The 21,493-nt window shown below is 39.1% G+C and overlaps 1 protein-coding gene across 1 annotated transcript in view; it reads right to left on the bottom strand.

Annotated features, from left to right (window-relative positions):
• Positions 1-21,493, bottom strand: part of LOC139459836 (heparan sulfate 2-O-sulfotransferase 1-like) — a 216,436-nt gene that overhangs the window by 52,573 nt on the left and 142,370 nt on the right. Inside the window, exon 4 of the mRNA XM_071241541.1 lies at positions 9,255-9,340. Within this exon, the coding sequence (XP_071097642.1) occupies positions 9,255-9,340 (86 nt within the window). The remainder of the gene's footprint in view (positions 1-9,254; positions 9,341-21,493) is intronic.

The raw sequence follows: 21,493 nt of genomic DNA, 5'->3' as shown, positions 1-21,493 counted from the left end.
ATCTCATAGAATCAGATGTGAATGTAGTGCTTTGTGATGGATATATTTAAAAAAAATTATCCAACAATCTTGCTTTACAAAAGGTTATCCTCTCTCTCAAGGGAGTAAAAAATATATGTGCTGAAAATAAAGTTGGCATGCCCAAGGAAAAAAAAGGTTCAGGTGATACTTGTATTGTTCTCTTTCAATACAATAATTTTTTTCTTTTACAACTTTCGTTATTGGACATAAGCATCATCAGCAATTAAATCTCTGAGGGGTATGCACAAGGACTATTCTTTGCTCTGAACAGTTAACTACCATGGGAAATGTTCTAAACTTGCCATTTGAATATCGCACAGGTTTTAATTAAAATCTCTCCTTTTTCTTTCTTGAAGTATGAATATCTTCCATATATTCAGTCGTTAAATAAACTTATCCCCAAACATCTGATTAAACACATCATAAACAACCACATTCACACACCCCCACACAAGTCCCAATTGCTGATTACATGCATTTATTCCTCCATAGCCTAATCTTTAGTTTCAATCACATCCACAAGCGCTGCAGAAATCAAGGTGCCCTGTACAAAATGTCACTATTCTGTTTGGCGTGCTCAGAGATGATCACATCAATGCAAACTCATTGATCAGATTTCTCTACTCAAACTGGGAAAGTATTACAATCATAATCATCAATGTTATTATCTACAATCATCCTGTACACCACTGATCTTTATGACCGTACTTTACACACATAAAACACACAGATGGAAGATGAAGCTCCTGTCCTGTATATAATTTCTGGAAAGATGAAGCATCATCTTAATGGAACAGATACAATGTTGATGGCAGGCATTACAAGGGTCAGTGATCTGTCATGGATGATTTACCTGCTGCTGTATTCATCATTTATATCTGCCAGCAATTGTCTCCTACTTGAGGGTGATATATGCTACTTATACCCTAGAGGAAATATAGGATACGACACCTTCTCATGCAATATACAGTTTCTGATGAATCCTTATGGCTAAAGAGCGTTGATGGATCTCTGTACGGCTTCTTGGTTGCAAGAAGAGGAAGTGAGTGAATGAGACTTGGTAACATAGTCCACAATATTGTTCCAAAATTATATGATGCCTGGGCAAGACAAACCACTGGTGGAAAGAGTGCAGGATAAGAGGAAACCAATGGGGTAATTAGACACAATATCATCTGTATAATTAATTACACACAATCCTCAGAACAATGACACTTTCACCAATTAGTGCCGGGACGATATACCGATGCAACCATCTGTACCATGACCCACAATCATCTGTACCATGACACACAACCATCTGTACCATGACCCACAATCATCTGTACCATGACACACAACCATCTGTACCATGACCCAAAATCATCTAAACCATGACACACAACCATCTGTACCATGACCCAAAATCATCTAAACCATGACACACAACCATCTGTACCATGACACACGACAATCCAACAATAACACACAATCATCTTAAACATACACACAATCATCCACATAGTCATCTATACCATGACATAAAATCCTCTGTGCCACGATTTACATTCCTCTATGCCATGACAATCAATGTCACCATTCAAACTCCATGTTATTTCTAAATTAGTGTCAACAGTTATACCTTGATTGAATTAGCTGACAAGAAATTACAGTGCTGCTTTAGACAACCAAAGTCAATTTGGCTCTGCAGTTGAAACGGAGGAGATTGGTGCACCATAAACATCAGTGTAACTCCACAACTTCTGAAGTGTTCAAGGGAAGACTGAAATAAACACCCATACTCCTTGTCAAGAAAGGAAATCTTGACAACTTGACCGAATTAGCTCAACAAGGTGGAAAGCATCAGGGCTACCCTACAAATGAGGAACCTCTTTGTCCTGGTTTGGGTCTTTTTTCTGAGGTGAAAACATGGTAATGTCCAGTGTCCAGACCTTAAAATATATTCTTATCATGTTCAGCCATATTCTGATCATGTTCTGCCAATGCCCAGGTGTTCAGTGACATATGTGAGAAGTTGGCCCCTGATAGTGTTTCCCTCCACTGCCCACTGTGTCAACATAAAACACCCATCTGTCTGTGTAAACCAGTGATATAGCTTTATAACTTGTCCCATGTGATACACACACTTTACGACACGGCAACCTTTTCCTCTGATACTGGCCCTAAAGCAGAACAGGATAGTGAAAGAAATATGAGTGTCCCCAAGTATTAAAGGTTTCTATCAGCTGGAGGCCTATACCACAACTCCACCTACAAGTACTGTGCTAAAAGCTTTACATTAACAAAGATAGCAAGCTTTTTTATGGAGAAAGGCTCTTAAATTCTTACACTTTCAGCTTTTAAGATCCATCGATACAGACACAGCTTGACACAAGAAAAGGAAAAAAGACGTTTAAAGGTTCTAAAGTCAACCAAACGTGAGAAGGGCCACTCCAAAGAAGTGAAGATATTGAATTTTTTATGGCCCCTACCGGTCTGGTACAATGTTTAATTTGCTACACTTGCACTACTGTGATTGATCCAAGCAGAAAGGATACAGTATACATCAGAGGATGTTCTGAAGTTATAAGCTGCAGGCTATATACACTGTGTACCAAGGAAATATATTCTCTTTGCTTACATGTAAAAACAATTAACTACGTACTAGTCATAAGAAACTGATATCTTCTTAGACCTATGAAATACATCTTGTTCAGACCTATAGAATATATCAAGCTAAGACTGGTGGATTACATCTAGATCACACCTGTAAAATATATCTAGCTTATATACTTATGGAATATATCTCGATTAGATCTAAGGCATATATCTAGCTTATAGACCTATGGAATATATCTAGCTTATAGACCTACAAAATATATCTAGCTTATAGACCTACATAATATATCTAGCTTATAGAGCTATGGAATATATCTAGCTTATAGACCCACAGAATATATCTAGCTTATAGAGCTATGGATTATATCTAGCTTATAGACCCACAGAATATATCTAGCTTATAGATCTAAGGCATATATCTAGCTTATAGACCTATGGAATATATCTAGCTTATAGACCTACAGAATATATCTAGCTTATAGAGCTATGGATTATATCTAGCTTATAGACCTACAGAATATATCTAGCTTATAGACCTATGGAATATATCTAGCTTAAAGACCTACAGAATATATCTAGCTTATAGAGCTATGGATTATATCTAGTGTATGATGACTTTTTTAACCATGGAATGATGTGGAAGTTTTTTTCTATCTATAACTAATACATGAAAAGTTTTTTCTTCAACTGATTAATCAAAAAGGACTTCATGGTTGACTCAGAACATAATTGAACTGTATGTTAACTAGAAGTGCTGTTCCAATTAACTGATTTAATCAACAATTGGTTGGTATCCAACCAATGAATCGATCTTGAACTCTGCAATTGATTATTTTGTTAAAAAAAAGATAAATAAACAGCAATAAAGCATCACAGAGCTTTAGTCTTTAGCTGTGTGTCAAACCAAATGCTTGGTCCATCATCCAGGGTAACTGTCTACTGATTGGTTAGCCAGCATGTTCCCCTTGGCGACACAGCAAATGACAACATGCGATACGGGCAATGACAGCGTCAGAAATTGGCACCAGTCCCATAGTCCTTGCCAAACTGCTCAATATGATGACATGTATCGGTCACGCAAATCTTACGACAAGCATGGTCACCTCTTATGGCAAGCATGGGTTGCTGAAGACCTATTTTCTACCTGGATGTTCATGGGTAGCAACTGACATACATGGGACAGACTCGGAAACAAATATATCCTATACAGTCCATGCAAGTCTATAATGTTTGGCAAGTCTAGATAAAATGACAAAAGACTCTGGGCTCTTATTATTATATTTTATAATTATAATTTAACAACTGCTTTTTTCTGGAAAATATGTTCATTTCAGAGACAAGATGTTAGTCTACAACTCACATGTAAAAATTAGCATCGTAAATTACATTTTAAATGGACTTACATTTCTTGTCATACTATTATTAAACTTAAACAATGAATTAAACTTAAACAATGGATTTCATGAGTTATTGACTTTCAATGATTTATTAAACTCAAAATGTGATGTTATATATAAAATGAATATGTTTAAAGAAATGGATGCATTAGTAATTGTTTATAAATAGATCAAAAATGATATAACAGCTAACTCATGAATCACAGGGAAAAATCAAATTTCAATGTTATTTTTTGTGTAAAATAGTGTGCAGATAATTGTTATGCAGAAAATACCTCGAAGATGGTATCTGCCTATTTTTACTAAAATAGATACAAAAAGTGGAAAGAATATATGCCAGAGAAGTTTTTTTGAAGAATTTATTTGCTGGTTTCCATTTTCAGGCAAGATAACATCGATGATGTTCCTTCTGGAGCCTGAACACAAGGTAATCCTATCTCCTGGTGTAAGTATATCCTTGGACCTTGGTAGAGCATTCATCCAGAGAGAGGAAGGTCCAGGGTTTGATCCCCGGACGAGTGATACAAAAAGATGTTCAAAGATGATACTTGTTGTTACCCTTTCTGGCGCTCGGCATTAAGGAGCTAAAACAAGGACTGGTCAGCTCGGAGTCAGTATGCTGTGTCTGAGTGTGGTATTCATGTTACACTGCGGCATGGTAAACAAGCGTTTGTGACTATGTCATTTATTTTATTTAGTCAGAGAAGTATCCAAATTCTGAACACTGCCCAAGTGAGAACTCATCTTCGATCAATGACTGATGATCGATTGGCTTGTAAAACCAATGATCGATCATGAAATTTCATACAATTCCCAACACTGTTAACTCGTAATAACATCTAACTTTTTTAACCTGACTAAATTCCTGAGTGTCCTTACAAAAATCACTTCACACCTCATAGTTCTATGCTGTGAAATGTAATTTTGATCATAATTAATAATATGATAAGAGTGAGTTCACTGTTTTAGAAGATCCTGTGATGAAAGGATCAGCTTCCTTCATGTTTAATATATCATCCATAAATGGTTCACAAACTCATAACATCATTTAGGGCCAATGTTTTCATCATAGATGCCCTAATCATGTGTAACTTATAATAATTGGTTGGGACAACTTAATTCAGGGCCACAGCTTTCAGTATAGAAGCCCTGACCATGCGTTACTAACGACCAATGGGGACATCCTGCTGTCCCCAAGCCTCCACCAGCACATCTACAATGTCCACTACATCAAAAGGCCTTATATATTCCACAGTTTGTGTAATCTCCTCCTAATTGCTCAGATCTCCTCACAAAGAGAGACAGAGCAGGACAGCGGCTCCATTAGTGGCCTCGTAAATGTGGAGAAAGTCCTGACACCACCATGAAAGACTTGTCTGCCATTATTGGATTACATCAATTCACTGTCTTTCATTTTTTACTCGTTTACAAAAACAAATTTCTTTTATGTACATGTTTTGTGTGTAAAAGATCATGTTTGCTATTACGGAAGGGAAAAAAAAAGATGTCCACTGAGATTACGATAATGCTTTCCTATCCCTCTGAGCTCAACTGTCAAGATCGTTGATTAATGTAGAGGAAATGGTAGCCCTATCATACCCTGGTGAGGTAACTTTTATTCAACACACATGTACAATGAAGTCAAACTAAGCAACTTCCACAAAGAAACCCAGCCAGATTACACGTTATGAGACTATGAGATGGCGAGGTCAGAGCTGATCGTGACTTCTGATGCTCTGCTTTGTAAATCTATAGATCCTGAGCAACACACTGTTTGATGTCTGTCTGTCTGCCATCATGCAAGACAAAATTATTACTGTCATCAACACTACTGATTCCTAGCATCTGATTCAATAACACAATGTCTGATTTCTGTCTAGCATATTTCAAGACAAAACTATTATTGTCCTCAAGAGACTTACAATACCTTATACTTAACAAGATTTCCTTTATGTTGCAAGTTTTTTTTCTGTTGCTCGCAGATCGCCCTTGGACCCCTCAGAAGAAACAAACAAAATGTAGCTCATTTGCTTCGAATGAATGAAAAGGAGCACATATTGTTTCCGACAGAATGAGGTTCAAATTAACTTGGTTTTACAAAGTTCTGTTAGAGTAAGGTTTAAATAAACTTGGTTTTACAATGTTCTGTTAAAGTGAGGTTGAATCGAACTTGTTTTACAATGTTCTGTTAGAGTGAGGATTAAATAAACTTGGTTTTACAATGTTCTGTTAGAGTGATGTTGTATCTAACTTGGTTTTACAATGTTCTGTTAGAGTGATGTTCAAAATAACTTGGTTTTACAACGTTCTGTTAGAGTGAGGTTTAAATTAACTTGGTTTTACAATGTTCTGTCAGAGTGAGGTTGTATCTAACTTGGTTTGACAATGTTCTGTAAGAGTGAGGTTTTAACTAACTTGGTTTTACAATAATCGCTCAGAGTGAGGTTTAAATTAACTTGGTTTTACAATCTTCTGTTATTTCAGATCTTCATTTCATGTGAGCTAAACCAGTTACCAGGAGGTTCTGTATAACACCAAAGTTTCTGAAAAAAACCTGTTCCCCTCTCAAAAACAATCTGTTGTTAGTGGGTGATTTGCTCTGACTGATGAGCATACAGGAAACAGACTCTTGAGGAATATTTCCAGTAATCAGTTCTGAGACTGCACAGCCAGCATCCTGTCACTGTGTGGCTGCTTTATACCATTCCCAAGGTGGGCGCAGATTATATGACAAACTCGGCTGAAATCAAGCAGTTCTCTCTATTGCTATTTCCAGACACTAGGAAGAGAACATATCGTGGCTCAGCCTGCATCAACGTTCATAGACAAATGAGCTGTGTAGGAGGGAGAGGTGACTGGAGGACACATGGACTGTGTGGGAGGGAGGGGTGGCTGGAGGACACATGGACTGTGTGGGAGGGAGGGGTGGCTGGAGGACACATGGACTGTGTGGGAGGGAGGTGTGACTGAAGGACACATGGGCTGTGTCGGAAGGAGGGGTGACTTGACATGGGCTGAGCATGAAGGAGAGGTGTTTGGAGAAATGTGTTGAAAACAATCAAGAGAAATGATTATAGCACTACTATTTCCAATGGCTTTTCATTAGACTAACATATAGTCTCTGAAATGAACATATCATACAGAAAATAAAAATCTAATAAAAAGGGAGCCCAGTGATTCTCTTCATTTTCAGACTGCAGTAATCTAGACTTGCCAAACATTATAGACTTGCATGGGCTGTAGTTGATATAAATGTATCAGGGTCTGTAAGACAGACTAGCTTTTCATGACTAACATCTTGTTTTGTCAGGTATAGGTTTAACACTGGCTGTGTATATTTTCTCATGGGTGTAGACTTTCTATGGCTTCCTGACACATCTTCATGGCATTCCTTACACAAAACTCTCACAAATACCAGCTGAAGCTAAAGGACAGGCCTTTAATAACAGGGAGTGGGCATGGTTCCATTGAAAGCGTAGTGATACTCAAAATGAGTGACAATCCATGCCTGAGAGTTTGTATATTTGTGTCATGAACTGATGTATTTTGGCAAAGCTGAAGGTTCCAATTAAAATCCCAGAAATCAATATTGCTACAGTCCAATGCCTCTCCGTGTATTCCGTGACCCTCAGATAACAGTGTACTGTTTCAGGCTCCACACCCAAAACCTGCATGTTTGGCTATGATAATGCTGGTCTGGGGCACTTTAATGTTGACACTAGTGTCAATAGACAGCAAAACAATAGAAGGGAGTTTTCTATAAAGGTCACACTTGTAGAAGATTGAGTGAGTGAGTTGGGTTTAACGCCGCTTTTAACAGTATTCCAGTTATATCGCGGCATGTCAGCTTAATGTAGGAGGAGAGCCCGAAGTGATGCAGGTCTCAGACGTTTACCACTTCGGAAACCCACGAGCACAGGTATGGTGCTGACAAACCTAGAAACATAACACTTGTAGAAATAAGATGAAAAAATATGTGCTGCCTTGCTGAAGATGGCCTTACTCACGATCCGATACCTATCATAATACTTGCATGAGCTCTTATCTGTGGTGTGTAAGCCATCTTTTTCAGACAGGATACCTGGCACACTGACAATTTACAGTTGGCAGTGTCAAATATGTCTCAATGGATGAAAATATTTACGTTTTTATCACAAATTGTCACTACTAATTAGTATTTGATGTAACGCTTATTATAGCAAACATTTAAGGTATGAATCGATATGTTTTACTTAGAATGCGACTGTGATCTATACTTGTATTGAGAAGTGAAAAATCACTATCCACCAACGCATCGATGTATCGATTATATAGTGAGTGAGTGGGCCTAATCCCTAAACAATCAGCAATTGTACAGATATACCATGAAAGACATGTCTAGTGTGATCAGCTCTGAATATAGCAAACCATAGCTAAATAGCAACAACATCATCAAAACTGTAAGACAAATGCAGCAAGTTTCACTTAAACTTAAAACCACTCCGAATACCAATCACACTTTTCTTCAGGTCATCAAAGACATTCCTGTTGGACAAGTACCTGTGATGTCATCTAATATCTCATGTTTTTGCTTCGTTTGTTTGGTGTTTAACGCCGCACTCAGCAATAGTCCAGCGATATAACGGCGGTCTGTAAATAAATCGAGTCTGGACCAGACAATCCAGTGATTGACATCATGCGCATCGATCCAGGCAATTGGGATACGATGACATGCACCAACCAAGTCAGCAAGCCTGATAACCCGATCCCATTAGTCGCCTCTTATGACAAGCATAGTCGCCTGGGATGCTGAAGACCAATGCAACTCCACTGTGGATGCCGTATCAGAATGGCTATAATATGGCAATAATAGAAAAAGCATTGATGGATGTCAGAATATAGGTCCCCAGTATCTCCTGCCTTTCATTAGAGCCGACTAAAATTGGGATGAGATGACCAGGATCTATGACTTCGCAGACTGGGTGTCATCATACTTTGATGGCGTGGATCGTTGCTCATGCCTCCAGTCATTGGTCTACCATCCAGACATGATTATTTAGAGGCTACCATGATATGACATGCATTCTGCTTATTGCAGTCTTAAACATCACTCCCTCTATCTGGCAATCCACAGGTCCCATGGAAATGTGGTCGGTTTTAAAGAGTCTGTATTAAAACACTAAAATACCTGTGTTGTGTTGACTGGTCCTCAGGTGCATGATCATGACATTATGTTTTAAAGACTGTAAACATCCTTACCTTGAGAAATCAATGAAGGCTACATGTCCATGATACAGTGCCGGCTTCTTCTCTGTCCAGCTGGTGATGTTAGTGATGAACCTCATCTGCAAACAACATCATGTTGGATAGGTCAAAATGACAACACTGTCAAACAAACCACAAAACATTTCTGTTACGTAATTAAATCCTTTACACAAAAACACTTTAACCGAGATGATCTGAAATTTCTTTTCTTTTCCTGGAAGTCAATTTAAATATCTCTTCTTTGATGTCGTGTTCGGACATGCCATCAGTTGCAACCTAGTTGGTTCGATTCAAAGGAACCTTTGTATCACCAACTGATCATACACATCAACATAACAATTTACTCATCATCACACACATTTCTTGGACATTTCGCACACTGTGGATTAATTGATTTTACAAATTCCCATACAGTCATCCATCAAAAAGAGAGTCAGTGATTTGAGGAAGTCCTTTTTGTTCTAGACAAACTACACATTCAATCTTTCGTGTTAGATGACTGGGGCAGTTGGGTAGCCCAGTGGTTAAAGCGTTTGATCGTCACGCCGAAGACCCGGGTTCAATTCCCATCATGGGTACAATGTGTGAAGCCCATTTCTGGTGTCCTCCACTGTGATATTGCTGGAATATTGCTAAAAGTGGCTTAAAACCATACTCACTTACTGTTAGATGACAGTGTCAGCCAAAAGGGAATGCTTAACTCGACATGTCTTTCTAACACTTTTAAAATAAATTGTTATAGTTGTCTTTATCGTGTTGCATATCCAATTCATAAGAATTTAACTTATTACTGTGTGGCTGCATATTGCTGATGCGACATAAAGGGTTCACTCACTCATTCACCTATTTCCTTCATGGCTTATCATCATATTTGGTCGTGAATAAACATCAGGCAATTATATTTGCTCCATTGAAACAGCCTTTCAAACAATGGCATCACAAACACCTGGAGTGGATGACATCTGCTTACACAACAACCCTAGCAATATTGGCGAGTGACTAGGTGTACCTCTATCAAGATAGGACATATTTCACCTCTTGAGAACATACAAGAGATGTAACCTCAAACAAGTGCAAGCTGGGGTACATGAACAGGGACTTGTGATAAACACTGTCAAAGAAAAAAGCTTGTGAGTGAAAGAGTTGCAAGCACCAAGAACATGAAGAACATCTTGCCAGTGTCATCTGACAAGAAATGTATCATCACAAGTAAACAAAGTAGCAAAACTCAAGCACACATATGTATAGTTTGTGTATCATTCTCAATTTTCAAAAAATGTTGTAAACTTGACGATTAGCTGGATGCCTTATGGGGGCGGATCCACGATTTTCTAAGAAAGGGGTTCACGGTGTTTAAATGAAAAAAAACAGGTAAGTCTGTCGGACTCCTTGATAAATCTTATCTAAGGGTCCGTCTTTGATATGGGAGTCCAGAATTATATATCATGTGCAAGTTGCCTGGAGCTTTTTGAGACATGTATTATATTGTTATATATAACTTGAAATAATATCGTTCATAGGAGAGAAAAACATGGCAAAAGGAAAATGCCTGCAGTGTGTGTTGGTTTCAGTTTGGTTAAAAAAGGGTGAAATCTAAGACATATTGTACTTGATAATCAATAGAGAAACTTTACTGCAGAAATATTACTTTCGCTTGTAAGAAACCTGAACTATTCACTCGTTTTATAAAATTGGTATTACACAGGAGCTAATGTTTAGTATTCTATTTATATATAAATATATCACATACCTCATTATAATAAAATGGTTATGTGTGTTTAACATCAATCGTTATATATTAATAATTTTGATACACCACAAGAAATGCCTATTAAAATAAAAACAACAATATGTTGTACTCTTACACTGAGGTTACATATTGGCATTATTCCTACCAGTGTTCCAGTAATACAGGGGGGCACGGGTGGCCCAGTCATCTAAGGCGCCAGAAACCTACGTTTGTGAGTTCGAATCCTGTTTCGCCCCGATTATGTTTCTAGGTTTGTCAGCGCCGTATCCGTGCTCGTGGGTTTCACCGAACTGGTAAATGTGTGAGACCTGCAAAATTTTGGGCTTTCCTCCAACATTAAGCTGACATGCCGTGATATAACTGGAATACTGTTAAGAGCTGCATTAAACCCAAATCACTAACTCCAGTAATACAAATGTATCCCAATGAGTATCAGTTTCTGGTTCATTTTTACATTCAACAATATTATCTATTATCCAACCCCATAATTTCCCCTATACCTTATATATATTATTAACTCTGTTTTTTCAAGTTCAAGCTTTCATAAAGAGCAGTTTAACAGCATTCCAACAGCTTTACAATCCAAAGATAGGTGAAATTTTGACCTGACCATCTGTTTTTATAAAATTTTGACCTTACCATCTGTTTTTGTAATAAAGTCTGTTCCAAAACGACAATCCTTCTCCCAACTTTAATGTTTTTTTAAGAGAATGACGGTTTTGTGGTTACTCGAGAGAGGGGTTACAAAAATACCTCAGAACAGTCCCACTTGTTCTGAATCTAGTTTAGGTATAACATTATTTGGAGAAAAAACTCTCCTGGCTCCATTATCAACATAAAGGGTGGATGTGATGTTGTCATAACATGATACTCACTCCGGCAAAATGTCTCCCTTTCTAAAAGTCACTGTAATAATGTCAAAGTGCTCCATGGAATATTGCCGTAAGATATTAAAGAGAGAAGCACTGAACCTTTACAAGCCACAAGGGAGAGCTAACAATCTGGGAACAATTCTAGATGGTATAGTATATACTACCGACAAAAAAAAAAAGGAAACGCATGGAATAAAGGTGATGGTTGACTGTGGATTGGAAGGAGTAGGATATAATTTGGGGAGGGGTGGTTTATGTCAGCACATGCTTCATGTCTTGCATGCTTGATAGAGCCTGTTTTTCACTGTTGATGTTCATCTTCCCCTCATGGAATGAAACTCTGTCTTGTTACCCGAGGCAGATTTGAATCCTTTGCAATTAATGTAATGAGATGATACCATTTTTATGCCTGCCATCCCCCGGTCTCATTTTAACACCCCAAGATTGACGATACTGGTTCCACAGGCAAGAAATGACACTTTTGGACATGCCATGTATTTGGAGAACTTGTGATATTTTTATTGCTCATATAATTTGACATTTCGTATTTTTATCAAGGCATTTTCACATGTTCGCAAAGCTCAAATGTGCATATACATATACATCATGATGTTCTTGCATGTTGCAAGATTTGTTTGTGATAGGAGATCACATTAAGATGCTATGCACCTGTTTCACAGTGGCCTATCTCAGTTATGTTCATAGTACAAATCCATAGTTCCCTTATTCTATGTCGGTAGTATATCTTCTGAATCCTAATCATGTGGGCAAAAAGAATATGGTGCGACGGATTGTTCTTTCAATATGAATTATTAAGCAAGGACATTATAATCATACTAATGATTGAATTCCATTTAATAACAGTACTTCATCAAGTGAATGATTGAGTTGGTTTATGTCATGACAAACCATTAAACATAATCACGAAATTATGGTATGTGAACCCAAGATAGTGTGTTCCTGTGACACGTAAGGGATGCAACTCTGATTGGCAACTTCCAGAGCATTTGACGACTGGGCCACATGTGCCCATCTTAATTTCAAGATCTATGTAACTGGACAGAAAGTGGTGATACCGCTGATCTTTTTCTACAGTGACATCCACAGTCGAATGATCTTTAGGTTTATAACATAACTGATGATGTGGCTACCATAATGAAACCCACCACACTTACACACAACTGCACAACCGAAAAAGTAGCCACGAAACTGTAATATTTATCTTTTCTCTTGTCTGATTTGCTTTAGAAATAAAAAAAAACCAACACAATGTTATCAATGAATAAAGCTGCACTGCTAGGCCTGGTCTCCAGTTGGTCTGACAACAGCTCGGCAGAATCCAACACAGCTCCAACTCCATCGATCAAGGTAGGTGTCCACTCAGACAAAAGAATCTAATATTTCAGGTTGATTAGTTTAAAACACTGATGACAACAAGCAGCAGGTTTTGTTTTGCTTCCAGTGATTGCTTCCTGATTTATCACTTGCCTGTCCCGAAGGTGACAGATTCCACCCAGGACCCAACATGTGGGAAAACTCGGCACACCATTTGGCGCCATCTGGGCTCCATGACGCAAAATTAAACTGCAACAACTTGGAATTAAATGTCATCACTTATAAGTTCAAAAGGAAGCGGTTTGTTTCTATTGATTTCTGTACATAGGTTGTGGTATCAGGGAAAGAAAGGTTCTAACCTATTACACAGGATTCCATCTTCATACACACAGGATTAGGTTTCTAACAAATGAATGAAGATATTTTAGATAGAGTCTTCAGATTCAGGACAAATGATGGCGTTCTCCTAGGCATGATACTCATCTAAGTTTGAATATTGTATGGTGATATTTGTCACACAACATATAACTGCCTTCACTTGCCGTTGACTACAGCAAATGCTCATTTATATTGAAGAAAAACTTTGTAAGACAACTTCAAAACGTTGTGCACTTCATAGGGCAGGGCTATCACTCTTGTCTTTCATCATATCCCATTGGTCTTCTTGTCAAAGATGCTGAAATGTCCAACTTCAAAACCACCATTTTTTCTCTCGGTATTACAACAGCTCTAGGTTAGACATGTGATCCTTCAAACTTAAGTTTTTTGGATTCATCATGACTTTTTAAAACTACCATATTATGTTTGATTGATCATCTAAGCAATACAAAACATAGGGAACAAAAGGTATTTAGAATATTTTCAAACAGTAAAAGTATCTGTATTGTTTTCACTCTGATCTTTTGTTGAGATCATGGACTGATTGATATCATTTCAAATTTCTTTGATGACACCACACAAGCACAGGATGTACCTTGCAAGCTTTCTACGAAATTTAACATTCATCATTATTTTTGGGTGTGGTGAATGCATCATCGGCTGAAAACCATGAGATTAAAAGTCAATAACAAAAGCCAGATGACTTCAACCACTTGTCTAGGTTACTAAGTTATATTTCCCTCATGGTACGATGACAACCTGTGTCTAGGTCCTGAGGTCAGATTCCCTCATGGTACAATGACAACCTCTGTCTAGGTCCTGAGGTTAGATTTCCCTCATTGTACGATGATAACCTACATCCAGGTCATGAGGTCAGATTCCCTCATGGTATGATGACAACCTATGTCCAGGTCATGAGGTCAGATTCCCTCATGGTATGATGACAACCTATGTCCAGGTCATGAGGTCAGATTCCCTCATGGTATGATGACAACCTATGTCCAGGTCATGGGGTCAGATTCCCTCATGGTATGATGACAACCTATGTCTTGGTCATGAGGTCAGATTCCCTCATGGTATGATGACAACCTATGTCCAGGTCATGAGGTCAGATTCCCTCATGGTACGATGACAACCTATATCTTGGTCATGAGGTCAGATTCCCTCATGGTATGATGACAACCTACGTCCAGGTCATGAGGTCAGATTCCCTCACTGTATGATGATAACCTACGTCCAGGTCATAAAGTCAGATTTCCCTCATGGTATGATGACAACCTGTCTTGGTCATGAGGTCAGATTCCCTCATGGTATGATGACAACCTATGTCTTGGTCATGAGGTCAGATTCCCTCATGGTACGATGACAACCTATGTCCAGGTCATGAGGGCAGATTCCCTCATGGTATGATGACAACCTATGTCTTGGTCATGAGGTCAGATTCCCTCATGGTACGATGACAACCTATGTCCAGGTCATGAGGTCAGATTTCCCTCATGGTACGATGACAACCTATGTCCAGGTCATGAGGTCAGATTTCCCCCATGGTGCGATGAAAAGGTATGTCCAGGTCATGAGGTCAGATTTCCCTCACGGTACGATGACAACCTACGTTCAGGTCATAAAGTCAGATTGCCCTCATGGTATGATGACAAGCTACGTCTAGTTCATGAGGTCAGATTTACCCCATGGTACGATGACAACGTATGTCCAGGTCATGAGGTCAGATTTCTCTCACGGTACGATGACAACCTACGTTCAGGTCATAAAGTCAGATTTCCCTAATGGTATAATGACAACCTACATCCAGGTCATGAGCTCAGATATCCCCCATGGTACGATGACAAGCTATGTCCAAGTCATAAAGTAATATTTCCCTCATGGTAACCAATCATCCTCAACAGCCATTGTGACCACCTGATTCCCAGAAGCTACTGAAACCAAGCAAAGGCAAAATGGAATAACACTACACACTAAGTTGCCTCAGCCAAATGTGAAACAGGACTTCTTGCATGGGAAAGTGACTGGTGCCTACCAATAATAAGATGGTATGTTATGTCAAAGAAGATCCTATGTCCCAGGGTGCATCAAATGGCTCATCCTGTCTGTGACCCGAAGCTGAGTTAACGCTGGCGATGTTAGGCTTCAATCAGCATTACAGTGATAGATGCCTCAACACTGACATCTCAACCAGGCTCTCATTGACATTGGTTTCAATGCACTAGACATCCAATCTGTCTGACCAAGGGTGACAAAAGCTGCCCACTTCCACACTGACAGAGACAGACTGGGGGGCCACCCCGAGAGCTATGGGACAATCACTTCACAGTCATTAGTACACCTTGTGTAGACTAGAGAAAAAGTCACCATGACAACAAAGATGGATCACAATTGTCTCTGACGAAACTCATCCCTGACTTTTCTCGCTATCCTATGGCTTATATTCAGACAGGAAACCTTATCTGAGAAAATGTAAATAAACGCATCCAAACTTACAGGCAGGGTATAACATCATGGTACCTAATCTGTCATGTCTGCCTGTTCCACTGATAGGACTGGCAAGGCATTGAGGCTTCTATCAAGAAACAGTTCAGACAGAGGTGTTGTTGCTGTGATACTGCTCCTATCTTTTACCACTGCCTGGAATGACCAAGCGAGAGACTTACCTTTCCATGTTTCGTTGCTGAGCCCCAAGTATCAATCTCCGAGTATGAGTGACTATTCGGCTGAGGTCAGAAAAAGTATCTCGCTGCCTTGTTAGTTATGAAGTCTAGTTACTCGTTGGTTTCAGAAAAAGAGTAAGCCATTGACCTTGGTCAGGGGTACTGGGGACCAGTTCTGATTCACAAGACACAAAGTGAGGTGAAGTGAGGTGAAATTGGGCTTAACGTCGCGTCCAAGATTGTTGCACTTACATAGCGACATGCATGCACGTGTGTCTGTTTGTGTGGCTGCTTGTACTAGTCCGGACTGATGCCGATTTATAGTGCTAGCACACTGAGATACCATGCCGCAGTTTAACATGAATACCCCACTCAGACACAGTATACTGACTCCGAGCCGACCAGTCCTTGTTTTAGCCCCTTTTAGCTCTACCACTGGACCACAGAGGCGGTCGACACAAAGTGAATAGAGTGCAATCTACAGGATGGATACTTAATCCTGACCAATTTCTGGCCCTGAATGTGTGCAGAGCCATCATCCACCAAAGGTAAAAAAGAGGCTAAGGAGTAGATCTTGAGACAATGGAATGAACCTTTTCCTTCAAAGAATTGAGTTTTTCTTTCGTGTGTATCATGTATGAACTTATGCAGTTGAGAATTCGAGCTGTTTTCACTTCAGCTTAACAAGTAGAATGATGAACAAGTTGCTGCAGTGGAAGCAGCTTTTGTTGAGGGATAATTCTCTGTTTGAGTCGATGGAATTGAATTTCGTTTGAATGCCTTCAAAAAAATAATCAGGAAATTATCAGGCCAGGAATTGGGATTTTCATATTTGCCTGAATAAATAATTGAATTATTGGCTTGAATTGAATCAAGTAAGGGTTTGAAACAAAAGGCAATTTCGGGTGGAATTTTTATATCATTGTCATTATGCAAGCAGTCACCAAGTCCAATGATTAGGTCTGCGCTGGCAAAGTTAATTGACATTGTGACATTTTGATTGATTAACATTTTTCCCAAAAATATTAATTAGATTTGCAGGAAATTAAAAGAAGATAGGAAGTTTTGCACACCTAAAGATGAACACAAATATTCCCGAACCTCAGTTCTGAATGTGAAACCCACACTTTTGTCTTAGGTTATTACTTTTATAATTGGTAGTCATCCACAATGTCATGATTGTGTCTGTGTGGGGATTCCGGTCCTGAAAACTTGAAGTGTTTCTCCCTGTGGGGATTCCGGTCCCCAGTACTCGTACATGTCTCTCTGTGGGGGTTTCAGGTCTCACTACAACTCCTCGTTGTGATTCAGGGGAAAATAAGTCTCAGGTAATCTATTCTGGTCAATAAAAAATAATGACTGGGTGGTCATAATGGTTGTTGCCTATAAGTGTAACTTGATGGGTGAGCCCCAGTCCATCAAGTTTAGCCTCAGAACTTTCCAGGCTCCCCTATAACTGTAAAGCCTGCTTTACCTCATTGCTCTTCTGAATTGACACTGTATTACTGTATTGTCACTTACATCCCAAATGTGACAGCCTCTGTGGTCTTGTCGTAGAGCGTCTGCCTGGAGAACGGAAGGTCCGGGTTTCGATCCCCAGCCACGTCATACCAAAAGACGTTAAAAGATGGTACTTGTTGTTACCCTGTCTGGAGCTCGGCATTAAGGGGCTAAAACAAGGACTGGTCGGCACGGAGTCAGTATACTGTGTCTGAGTGGGGTATTCATGTTAAACTGCGTTATGGTATCTCAGTGAGCTGGCACTATAAATTAGCATCAGTCCAGACTAGTACAAGCAGCCACACACGCACACAAACACATACATGCACTCGCTATATAAGTGCAATTATCTTGGCCGAACGTTTAACCCAATTTCACCTCACCTCACATCCCAAATGTACTGCTGAAGTACACATACCTTCAAGGTGCATACCTCCAAGAGGTATATTCTTAAGGACACCAGCACCACATTCCTCTAACACTGTTCAACAACATGTTTACAGGTGGTGTCAGGTACAAAGTCAAGACATTATCTTCCTAACAACAGAGTTGCATCCATACTACAAGTGTTTGTATATGCTTAACTGAAGGAGTGTGTTAGCATGACAGAAGGAAAACATCATCTCACAGATAAACAATGGTGGAGTGGACAGTTGGTCTTTTGACAACTCTTAAACTAATGGTTGAACAATATACACACTTCAATCTTTAGAGGTAAGTGTGTGAGTGAGTGAGTGAGTGAGTGAGTGAGTGAGTGAGTGAGTGAGTGAGTGAGTGAGTGCATGATCACAACTCTCAGATAAGCTAATGATTGAACAATATACAAACGTGTATCTCTTCGAGCAAGTGAAACCCATGAAGATCAGGGTTAGAATTGCTAGTCATAAGAGGCAACTAACTGGATCAGGTGGTCAGGCTTATTTGATGCATGCTATCATATCCCAATTGTCAGGATGCTCATGATATCAATCACTGGATTGTTGGGTCCAGACTCCATACACTGTCACATAGCTGGAATATTGCTTAGCAGCCTTAAACAACAAATAAAGAAATCAAGCATGTGAATGAATGGGTGAGTGAGGGAGTTGGGTTTAACAACTCTCACAAATGAATGGTTGAAAATAAGAAGCACTTACTCTCTTAAAAAGTGGGTGAGAAGAGTTTGATGTTGTAGTTAGCAATTTGGCAGCCATGTCACTTAAGCCTGGGCTTAAAAAAACCCTCAAGGCGTTGACAGCATGAGCAACTGCACACACATATACCAACTGTTGCAACAATTGCACAAAGAGGAAAGCAATGACCTGATGATATCACCCAACATTTGACCTGGGAGTCCTCAATGTGACACTTAACATAGATGCAGCATATACCCCGTCTTTGCTGAAAGGTGAGTGTAAGTTGTCCCACTGGGGGCACCCATCACAAACACATGCAAAGGCATGTCAATTTGCATCACATTTGTAAATACCCTCTGCATGTCAACCACAAAACTTTCTGAAAGCTTTTCCTTGAATCACCACTCAGCAATATTCCAGCTATATGATGGTGGTCTGTAAATAATCAAGTCTGGACCAGACAATCCAGTGATTGACATCATGCGCATCAATCTACGCAATTGGGATACAATGCCATGCATCAACAAGTCAGCGAGCCTGACCACCCTTTCCTGTTAGTCACATCATACCATAAGCATGGGTTGCTCAAAAGTCGTAAGACACTCTTTAAAATCTTCATATAATAAGCAGGTTCAATTGTACATCAAGGGTTGTAAAATGCAGACACCAAAGGTGGGAGCTGCATGGATATTGCTCGACATAAGGGAAAGTTGACTGTAGCAAAGTTGAAGCTATCCCCCTTGTAATAGTCTTACAGAGAGTTATTATAACTCTTTAAGCATAGATCCAAATATGAGTGAGTGAGTGAGTGAGTGAGTATGGTTATACGCCGCTTTTAGCAATATTCCAGCAATATCACGGCGGGGGACACCAGAAATGGGCTTCACACATTGTACCCATGTCGGGAATCGAACCCGGGTCTTCGGTGTGACGAGCTAAAGCTTTAACCACTAGGCTACCCGACCGCCCCGATCCAAATATGAAGCAGATGAGGCAGTCTCACTGGTCTCCTTTATTTCTTATTCAGGTGTGTATAGAATGGGTTATTTTACCATTATTGAATGACATCAGATCATTGATATACCTGAAGTTAAACTTGTTGGCCAAATTCCCTTGTGGAGATGTTTCTGACCCAAGCAAAAGGTTTGAATCATATGTATGTAAAGAAAGAGATTAGCAGGATGGCGAAGGATGTAAGTCTTCACCAAAAACAAATTCTTGCAAGTAGCCATTTTCAAAAACCATTTACTCTGTAACATGATATTTAATTTCTTTTGTTTCCAATGACCGGAAAGAAGTGGATCAATACTTATGCAATTTTATGTTCATGTTTTTCTTGGAATTGTCACACACTTCCCTCACAACATGTTTTGATATCAAGATAAACAAGTATTCGCTGTTTAGTCTTGATGATTGACGGTTAAAATGGAAATGCCAAAAGTTACAAAATGAATAAAGTTTTTCACAAAAGATGTAAACCATTAAGCAAGCACCATTTCAGACATAGATGTCATGTAAGAACAATATTTTCTGGATGAACAGCGGGGAGGGTGGCCTGCTTAAAGTGGGAGAGAGGGAGGGAGAGTATAACATCCAATATCATGCCACCTGTTCGAGGTATAAAACCTAATGCGAAATGTGTGTGTCTGTCTGTCTGTCTGTCTGTCTGTCTGTGCATGTTCCCCTGTGCTGTATACAGGTGAGGCCTATTACCTTTCTTGTATTTAAAGATTGTTTACCTCTCCCCTCAAACACTGAAACAATAACTCATAATCTACCCTCAATGACACTCCAACTGAACATGTACACACCGTGTTTCATAATTATTCATCACTAATTTCTCCCATATGCTTCCAGAATAGCCTTGCTTTGTTTGTTGCTTATTTCTATCCGGAAATGTCAATATTGTACTGCCAACATGGTGTCAAGTGGTACTAAACTATTATACAGCCGATGCCTGATCAATCCCGGCTTGTGGCTATAATCAAGGCTTGTTCTACAGTGCAGCAGTATTGGAATTCTCAGGTTGTGTCATTGTCACACAAACAAATCAAAGTCATCAGTCATCCTTTGTTACTACACTCCTGAATATTCCAGTTGTGATTTCCGTAAATGGAAGTAGGACTGACGTCATTCTGAACACAAAGTTTGTGGAAACTGGACATAAAATGACTCATAAACAAAAGCTTCCTAGAATTTTATCAAAAGCTACATGCACTTCTTGAATATGAAGATTACCGTATTCAACGTAATAAGCATCCAGGGCGCTCTCAAAATTAGAAATAGGGGGCTCTTATTAGAATATCATTTTGGTGGGGTAAAAGTCCAAAGATAAATTTTGTGGTTTATGCTGACAGTCTAAAATGTTTATGTAGGAAAGATATATTTTTCCAGAATTTATTTAATTCGAGTGCGTATTATACGCGAATAAATAAGTCTTGTGTACATTGATCAATTGGAAGGGGTGTTAAATGAGATTTTCACTAGCCAATATATCAGCAAATATCACCGTGGGCGCTTAAGTATTATGTCGAATACGGTATTCAACATAACCACTTATTATTATTATTATTATTATTATTGTGTCATCGAAAATCCTTTTTTCTATTATTTATGTACA

The sequence above is a fragment of the Haliotis cracherodii genome, unplaced genomic scaffold, assembly GCF_022045235.1.
Source record: "Haliotis cracherodii isolate W230 unplaced genomic scaffold, xgHalCrac1.p SCAF_13, whole genome shotgun sequence".
Taxonomy (NCBI): Eukaryota; Metazoa; Mollusca; class Gastropoda; order Lepetellida; family Haliotidae; genus Haliotis; species Haliotis cracherodii.
Note: the sequence above shows the minus strand (reverse complement) of the source record. Positions and strands in the feature narration are given on the sequence as shown.